This window comes from Diadema antillarum, unplaced genomic scaffold (assembly GCF_040938485.1).
Source record: "Diadema antillarum isolate AM-2024a unplaced genomic scaffold, OU_Dant_1.0 seq00001737_RagTag, whole genome shotgun sequence".
Classification (NCBI taxonomy): Eukaryota; Metazoa; Echinodermata; class Echinoidea; order Diadematoida; family Diadematidae; genus Diadema; species Diadema antillarum.
The window spans coordinates 29,414-38,709 of record NW_027272421.1 but is presented as its reverse complement, the minus strand read 5'-3'; the positions used below and the strand labels follow the sequence as shown (position 1 = coordinate 38,709).

Sequence of the window (9,296 nt, the reverse complement as noted above, 5' to 3'; positions counted from 1 at the left end):
TGGTAAAACGAGAGACCGCTCCACACAGAGGTGTTTCCATGATTACATAATAGGTATACATGAACAATTGTATTCTCTCTCTCTCTCTCTCTTTTTTTTCTGGTATACATACTGATGAACCATAGTGATATGCAAAAAAAAAAAAATGTACAATATTGTATTTGTCTAATCTGAAAAATAGGCTGTGAAGTTTAGATATTTCACTGATGGAACAAAAATTACAATGCATACAATGTATGCCCAAAGCACATCAGTCACATGATTTTGTTCAGCGGAAACACAAACACACACACACACACACACACACACACACACACACACACACACACACACACACATTTCACAATATTCTTCAGTGATCATTCAGTGTCACAGACTAGGAAAAGAACAAAATAGGATACAATCAAGAAAATTTGGATCAAGGCATATTATATATATTTAAATATATGCATTTATATGATTTACATTCAATCTACCAACTTATTTTTACAATTGATAAACAATTGAGTACACTTTAGCTTTTGGTTCACTTACTGAAGCAGAGGTACTCAGTGCCAAAACCTTTGGGACTGGGAAGAACTAAATCACATTCAATATTGCTTTTAGTCTTTCTCTTTCATTTCACAACTGGACTACAGCACACCATGAAAACCAGTGTCCACTCTATACAACATATCTCTCACCAGAGAAGGGTAAACAACAGAAATGTCGTGTATAGAATGACAGATGTATGGCTGCATAGAAAGGTGTTTTCTTTGTTTGAAAAGAGCTTATTTTAGAAGCAAGTTTCTAGCACCGACTTCCAGTTCATATCCATGCAGTGAAATGATACACAGTTGAAAACCTGTGCACCCAAATGGCACTTCGTAAAAGGTGATGGTGCATGAGGTATCAAAGGAATGTTTCTGGATATCTCTTCAGCATGTCAGCTGACAACCGACGTAGAAAACCCTTAGGACTGTCTCATGTTCTTATGTTGGAATACAAACTAAAGACAAAATTTGAGAAAAGGCAGGCAGGTGAAAAAACAACAACCATGCATTTCATTATTGCATAAATCTAGCGATTTGACTGAAAGACTGCTTCTGATGGAGTGAGCGAAAAAAAGTAAAATCAAAGAAGAAGGGCACCACCTCACGAGTGACCCTCCAGGAAAATGAGTTCAAGTTCTTCAAAGCCTGCCTTCACGGAACGAAATTGGTGATGATGAGTGTGAGCATCTTTATCTCTTTCCCTTCTTCCCCTTTTTCCCTTTCTTGCCCTTCTTCTTGGACTTGAGCGCCTTGCGGCACTTGTAGGAGCGCCAGAAGGACTGGACGATGGTGGCGGCCTTGATCATCATGGCCAGCTCCCGCTCCTCGCGCTCCTTCTTCTCGCGGGCGATGCGGCGCTCCTCCACGATGCGCTTGTACTCCTCCTCCAGCGTCTTGAAACGCTCCTCCAGTTCGTTGAGCTGTGCCTTCTCCTCCGTGTAGATGGCATCCACGTCCTCAAACTCTGCCTGTGGTAGGTAGGAGCGTGTAAAGATGCATCATTTTCTTGAAAAATTTGTGCAGGTTAACACTATGATTGGCAGGTATCATTTTCTGCCTGAAGCTTCAAGTTGTGTTTACATCCATCCAATTTGAGCAAAACACAACAACTTTTACTGTGCCTGTTATCATTTGTTTTCCTTCTGTCAGAAAATAGCACAAGAAAATGAAGAAAAAAAAAATCCCACAACAACATCACCCCCTCCTATTCAATGGTCATCAATTTAGGTGACAAATTGGTAGTTTTACAAGCATGTTTTCTTCAAACATAAACGCCATAATCAATACTAAACGTAAATTATGCATTCAATATAAATTCGCAGGAAACTGCAAACTTCGAAAATGAATTGACAAACACTCTCAACTGGCATTCAAAAATTCATATTGTCTGTTATGTCTCTCCTACCTGTCTTTCTCCCATGTCTTGGTCATACTTCTGGATCCAGTTCTCAACTTCTGTCTCGATCATGTACTTTCTCTGAAATGTAAAAGGATTAAAGTTATTTGTAGAGAGACATACACAATGTAGATAACAAAATGCAGAGATTTTTCTCATGCATAGTTTCTTCCTCCAATAATAACCTTTGATTCAAATGATACAGAACTTCCCTCATTGCTTAACATGTTTCAAGTAAAGTTGCAGGGTAATCACCCAAATGATAATTATTTGTAAGTATTTTTGTAACTACTGTATATCTAATACACATTTTGACCGTGGTATCACAGACATTGACATACACTGTAACTTTGAATAAAAAGAGAAAATTCATGCTCCAGTTGCTTTCTGTGGATTAGGCACACAATGTGTGGGAGAAAAAAATGAAAGTACATTGTAGTCATTATTGTCAAGCACATCACTTATTGATATATACAGTACATGTTTGTACATTGAAAATATATTTTGGATCATTTCAATTACTACCAAGATGTTTCACACTCAAAAAGAAGGAAATTCAAATTGCAAGATTAGAGACACTTTGTATGAAAGCCTTCAAGCTGTATCATATTTGGCACTTATTGATTTTCATTCCACTCTATAACTGCAAACCATGAGTTGATCTGTTGTCTACAATGTGGATCCAGTTGATCATTCTACAGTTGTACAAGTTTCTATTCGTTAAAAAGATAAAAAAGAGATACTATAGAACCTTCCTTCATTTTATACACACCTTTCTGAGAGCCAGTTCGCTGTCCCTGTGCTCAGAAGTCTGGTTGGCCAGCTGCGTGCGCAGAGCCTGCAGCTCCGATTGCAGCTTGCTTTGCTTCACCTCCGAGTTCTTCAGGTCCGCCTGCTGCTGCTTCTCCGACTCGGACTTGGTGCGCCGGATGTGCTCCTCAGAGAACTTTTCCAGTTGGTGGAGGTCCCCCTTGAGGCGACGGATCTCATCATTCTGCTTGGATATCTGCAGGATGAAAATGGATCAATACATAGAATCTCGTTGAGTTGGCATGGAAACAGCGTTTTTATCCACTGTGTCCCTTTAAACAAGGAAGCCCTTACATGCTGCAGTAACATCAATAGTGGGAGGCTACAATATGTGTACCATGGTTAATAATGCCATTTAGCATCTTTACAATTATGATTAACTACTGTCACAGAAATCACCTTTCTTCTCTTTGAATGAAAGTAAACACATTTATATTGTGAGTGACCACTGACTGAATTTCTCTTATCATCATTCCAATAATTAAATACATCATAATTTTGGATTGAGACATAAGAAATTTTATTATCAAAATAAATTCACAGATTATCTACCATTTAATTCCAGAAAACAATAAGAACAGGTCTGCTCAACATAGTTTTATATCAAGGTTGTACTCTTCGAATGCCTTTGCAAATTTCTGACAATTTTTTTAACCGTACCTTCATATCTTTATCTTCAATGGCCTCTTGGAGCTCCGCTGACAATTTCTTGATGACCTCCGAGTTCTTCTGCTCCCTGATGGTGATCTCCTGCAGATAGTCTGTCTTCTCCTTCTCCTCCAGGGGTGTGGTCAGCAGCCTCTCCAGGATAAATCCCCGCAGGTCCTTCATGTAGCCGATGAGAGCAGACGCTTCCTGATCCCGGTGCTCCCGCTCCGCACGCAGTTGGTTGACTGCTGCCGGATTCAGACTGAGCAATCGCAGGATGTTCCTGCATGAGAACTTGAGCTGCTGTTCGTACACGCCGACTGCCTTCGCAAGCTGCTCCTCCTCCTCGTCGAAGATAACGTTCTGATTGTTCTCGAGTGTGACCGATTCCACTTTTTCCTGTAACCGATCGACCGGCGTCTGCTTTCTGCTCTCGATCATTTGCATTTCCTCAAAATGGTCATCTTCCACGTCCTGACGCAGTGACATGCCGGGTGTGGATTTTCGGCTGCCTGCACCTGAGCGCAGGGAAAGTTTGTCAGTATTCTGGTAGTCGCTGAGTTTTTTGAATGCCTCTCGGAAGGATGCCTCAATCTTTCCATGCTCTTGCATGGCTAGGACGGTTTCTGCACCAAGTACGGCACTAAAACGATTGACATTTTCACAGGCGTACGGCATCAAGCTCATTACCTCCACTTTCTTGATACTTTCGTCAAGGACGGCGAGAATGCGCTGGGATTCGACAGTCGTCAGTTTCTTTCTCCCGGGGTCAAGAATGCGCAGGGGGTCCGTTTTGTGTGCTTTGGGCTCCTTGGGTCTGCTTGGTCGATGGGGTTTCACGTGGGGGTAGTCCATGTTTGGTCGTTCAGGACGCTCCTTGGGACCTTCCGCCCGGACTTTGTCCAGGAGACGAAAGGTCTCCATCACTGCCATGTCGGCGAACGACATCTTGATTTTTTTTTTTGCGGACAAACTATCACACAAACACTTGTCAACCGTGGGTGCACCCCTTCTTATACAACGAAGTAAACTGTCCGCTCTGGCCAAAGAATGGTTTTCTGCAGTCTAGTCTAGTATTTCCAAAAATGATTTTGCTCCACCGTTAGTTTCTTGATGATCACGGGCATGCTAAAAAACAAGCACAATGTCAACAAAGTTTGGCACGTAACCATCGTCAACGATCACGATCAATTTACCTTCTGTCTAGCAGCACATAGGCCTAAATCCAAATCGTGCACTGCATTCACGATGCGTGCAAACCTTTTACCGCACCATAACCATGCACTGTACACACACAGGAGAGGCGCAGTACAACACATAAACAACGGGACTGGTGAGGTAACCTCACCACAGTCGAGAGGCATAGAATATCCGTGCGCTTGCAAGAATATAACTCTTAGTTTATATCATATTTTAAGATAAATAAACTGAAGCTATGATTACGGTTTGAATGGAGGAGATATCAACTAACACTAAGAGCAGTACTTTGTGTATACGTCACCTTGTTCTGCGGCTTTTACAGGAATATTTCATATTCATTCGCCTACAGGTATTTATGTGATACGGTTCGTTGCCTAGTTACTCACACCAGAGGCCTGCCATCAGCAAAAGGTCGAGATAGGGTCAACTGGCGGGTCTGAATCTCGCGTATTCTCATTCTTACTCATCGAGAGAAAACGAGAATTTATCAGATGGGAACGTAAACATGGCGGATATCGAGGATGAAGTGATCGCCGATTCTGTTGAACTTGAAAGCCCATTATTGACCGAATCCCAGGCAAGCCATAGCTTCCGATCTGTGAGATGTGGTAAGGGGTCATGTTTTTTATTCTATCAATGGACTTATGAACAATATTTCTTCTCGCACTTGTCGTAATTGCAATGAATACAACGAGAAGGGGACGTCTGCTAGCGCATGTACTATACCTAGCTCCATACCTTGCACGTAGAAACACTAGTCTACTGCACGTACGCGATGGCCGATCAAATTTACGTGGACCGTCGACTGTCGTATGTATACCTGGTATCAGAGAGGTGGAAGAGATCTCTCTTTCACCTCCCTGCTGGTATGAAGACCAGGCCTGTCCAGGGCACGGGGCCGGGCCCTCCTACCTCCATCGGACCATGATCATATAGTTAGAAACTCCATTCAATTTTTGCTCTTAACTGTTTAAATTTCAGCAATATTAATTATGGTCAAGCCAGCAATAGCATTCGCCCCAAAGATGGTTTTGCTCACTGTCTGACTGAAGTGTGTAGTGAAGAGTGCAGTGAAAGACTCCTGCCATAGCTGGCCCCTGGCCTGGGGGCGGCCTGGGGAGCATTTCATGAAGCTTTTTGTCATATGTGACCCTGCATCACAAAACCAACAAAAAGTCTTCAGACAGGGATTATTAAATTTTGAGTTTGAAATAGAACACCCAAACTTCAAGAAAGACAGAGAGAGAGAGAGAGAGAGAGAGAAAGAAATTAACATCCTCTGCTTTTTGGGACCAATATTTTGAGGGGAAAGAAGAACTTTTCGCGAGAGTTAAACAAGCTGGTTTACGCGGGTACCTAACACGAATCTTCTTTGATGCACTCATTATTATCATGATTATTATTATTATCATCATTATTATTATTATTATTATCATAACTATTATAATTACTATTATTATTCTTATTATTGTTAATATTATCATTATGTGGTGGTTTCCAAAGATTTAGTTTCCTGTTCAACATATAATATAAATTGTTTTAAAAAGTTACATCATAAATATTTGCTTCATTTGAGTTTTAGATCTATATTTTGTAATGAATGTAGATGTATTCTTTATGTGCAATAGACATTAACCAGTTGAGGACGATCAGATTTTGCTTTCGTACAGCATGCATTTCCCATAGACCCCTGCCTGGGTATACTTGTTTTGGGACTCGTCCTCAATGGGTAAATAGATTTATCTGTAATCCAATATTTGTCATATATAGAGTACAAAAAAATTGTATGTTAATATTAAAGACTCTACCGGTACACTTATGAATTATTCACAAAGACTATAGGTATCGTGTAGAGCATTAGTGATACTGAAACTGAATGAACCAGTTCTGTATTCTAATATTTAAACCAATTAATGTGTGCTAAGTCTATGATTTAAAAAATATAATAAAATGATTCTTTATAATATGTACATGCATTGGCTATACGTAAAGTGTTCTGGCAGTGTACATTGTAGCATGTGTTGTGTGGAATATGTCACTACCAGTGCACATAGCGCATGTCAGCATTACAACCATGTGCAGCTCTTTGTGATGATGAGATTGTATTGGAACAACCCCAAGCATCACATGTCACTTTCACTGTCATACTAATACAGAGTGGATCTGAGTCAGTACCGGTAGTACTTCCAAGCCATCAGAACTTTCAAAGTTAACATCATTTATTCATAATGTTTTTTGTGTTTTGTTTTTTTCAAATCAAAGGACTGGCCTCTGAAATTATATCAGTGGTAATTGTAGATAATATGTCTTGATGATTATGAGTCCATCGCAGAAAAATCACAAGTCTAGTTTATAAAGGTCTTAAGATGCAACAACTTCTACAACCACACTTTAAAGTGTAGTAGCTGATCTAAGGAGCGTGGATTATAACTTCTAATGTTGATTCCAAACAACGCTCAGAATTAAAGTGATAAGAATTCTAAAAATTGGTAAGTCAGTGCTCCAAATTTTGCCAGTGTTTACATTTTGTCAGTCATAATCTGACTGTGTCGTCACCTATAGAAATCAGCAGGTACTCAGAAAAGGAGTCATGAATGCAGTAAGCAGCAGAAACACTAGTACTAACTTCTACAGTCCATCCTTTGTCAGCAGTTCCAGGGACTTTTGTAGGGCACTGTGACTACATGGTCTTAAGGTCCAAATCCACGCCTTCATTCCAGCTGATTCAGTCTAATGAATAGAATAAAAGTAGATGATCAAAATAATAGAACTGTCATGAAAAGTTAAAACTAAGAATGTAAGGCTTTACAATATGTTCAGCAAATAGTGAATATGGTTGCAACCACAAATTTATGCGCATTGGCTGAAATGTTTTAATGATGTTTGCTGAACTCGACAACTCTGCAACTAGTTTGAGTGCTACACAAAAATACAAGTGTATTTTAGGGCAATGATATTGTAACTGCAACCTTTCTCCTTGAAATTCATCATTGCTTCTTTATCACAACACAACAAGAATTCTGAATTCTAGTATACAAGTTTTCTTTTCAATTATATGTCAACAAGGGAATTATACCCATAGAAGTTTTGTTTTGTTTTGTTTTCAGCCAGTCACTTGAAAAATTATCAGACAAAAAGAAAATTGCGACAGCAATGTTATTGAAATCCCTTTCTTTTAATTATTTGGGGTCACTTTGCCTTTCAGATATCATCAACAATGACTCGGTGGCCCGTAGTCCTGGTTTCTTGGCCCACCAGACCTCCTCCCTCTCCATGCCCGCCCTGGGCGGCAGCCAGGACTGGGACCTGAACTACCGCGAGGCCGCCATCTACCTGCAGGAGGGGGAGAACAACGACCGCTTCGACACCCACCCGCGGAGCCAGGACGCCCTGCCAGCCTACGTCATGGTGCACAACTTCTACTTCTACATCATGGACCTGGCGGCCGCGCTCCTCGTCATGCTCCTGGCCCTCGTGGAGGAGCCGGCGGTGGATGCGCTCCAGCTGGAACCGATTGTAAGTCGTCCTCCTCGATCCCGAGGCTCTTTTGAGTCCAATCGTGTTGTTGATTACAAACAACTTGCAAACTGCTAATACAGGCACTCCAGTGAAAGCAAAGTCCTCCGGACTGGCAGTTTTCTTTTAACTCTTTATGTGCCACGTTCGCACGCCCGACTCAGTCGACGGCATGCCAACTTCGCATATTCTGCTCAAACGCACAAACCCGCCCAAACCGATTGATAAATCGCCAAATGCCACTGCAGTACAATGAAAGCGTTTCTCGCGATTCCGTTCCTCTGATAGCTTGCAATTTATGTGGTGATGGGCTAGCAAGCAGTGCTCCCTACTCGATTTTTGTATGAATTACAAGTTTCTGTAACTATTTTGTGTGCAAAAGTCATGCCTTTGCAGCAATGTAGCTACTGGTCATTTGAAAGAAAAAGACCCATAGATATTTCATACATTTTACGTCAAAGTAAAGCTTGGCATTTTCTCTACAACTTCGCTCACTACATGTCCAACTTAACAAATATCTACATAAGTTACATAGATTTGAAAAACAGAATGATTTCTCAAAGCATGGATACATTGCTGTCTAATAGAATAATGTGGCACACCGGGGGTTTCCACCATGGCACATAAAGAGTTAATATGTAGAAATTTGTAGCCAAACATTAAAGTATAGAAAGATAGATATAAAGTGAATTGTAGGACCTGAATTTTTACTTTTTTGTGTAAACAAGGGTTTCGTTTAACCGGGTTCTGGCAAGTGCAATGTACCACTGAAAAAGTCCTGTGCTGAATACCTCTCCCCCACCCCCCTATACTTTTAAATACTTGTAAAATGCTTTGCAACGGTTGCAACATACGGTGATTACACTCAGCACTCTGTTTGAAATCTGGGCAACAGTGAAATTGAGCTGTGACCATTTCGATTGTTAAATGCAATTGTTGCAAATTACATGTACCAGCAAAGCCAGCCAATGTTGTGAAACAAGTTTTTTTTTTAAAAACAATTTGTCATTGACAATCATTTGCAATGAAAAAAACAACAACAAACAAACAAACTAAACTGACACAAGAATTCATGGATTTGACTCATTTGCCATATAGCTGTAGTATTCAGTTATTTACTCATTCTTTTCTCTCTTTTTTTTGGGGGGGGGGGGAGGAAAGTGAAAGGAGAGAGTATGAGCAGTCAAGGGTAT

The 9,296-nt window shown here is 40.6% G+C and overlaps 2 protein-coding genes across 2 annotated transcripts in view; one reads left to right on the top strand and one right to left on the bottom strand.

The window, feature by feature from the left end:
* Nucleotides 1–1,083: 1,083 nt before the first annotated feature.
* On the bottom strand, nt 1,084–4,631 carry LOC139711938 (dynein regulatory complex protein 10-like). Its single transcript, XM_071623786.1, has 4 exons — nt 3,400–4,631; nt 2,702–2,935; nt 1,939–2,010; nt 1,084–1,501 (listed from the first exon to the last, which is right to left on the bottom strand). The coding sequence occupies exons 1-4, from the start codon at nt 4,333–4,335 to the stop codon at nt 1,223–1,225; spliced, it is 1,521 nt and encodes a 506-aa protein (XP_071479887.1). The 5' UTR covers nt 4,336–4,631; the 3' UTR covers nt 1,084–1,222.
* Nucleotides 4,632–5,084: 453 nt separating this feature from the next.
* LOC139711939 (two pore calcium channel protein 1-like) overlaps nt 5,085–9,296 on the top strand; it is a gene marked incomplete at its 3' end in the record, with an annotated part of 28,906 nt that continues 24,694 nt past the window's right edge. The window contains exons 1-2 of the mRNA XM_071623787.1: nt 5,085–5,195; nt 7,793–8,103. Of these exons, the coding sequence (XP_071479888.1) occupies nt 5,093–5,195; nt 7,793–8,103 (414 nt within the window). The remainder of the gene's footprint in view (nt 5,196–7,792; nt 8,104–9,296) is intronic.

Excerpts from the sequence above, each read along its gene's own strand:
- LOC139711938 (XM_071623786.1), bottom strand. The coding sequence starts at position 4,335 with ATGTCGTTCGCCGACATGGCAGTGATGGAGACCTTTCGTCTCCTGGAC. Across the intron at positions 2,936-3,399 it reads TTGAAGATAAAGATATGAAG|ATATCCAAGCAGAATGATGA; the intron begins GTACGGTTAAAA and ends TTCATCCTGCAG. Across the intron at positions 2,011-2,701 it reads GCGAACTGGCTCTCAGAAAG|AGAAAGTACATGATCGAGAC; the intron begins GTGTGTATAAAA and ends TTTACATTTCAG.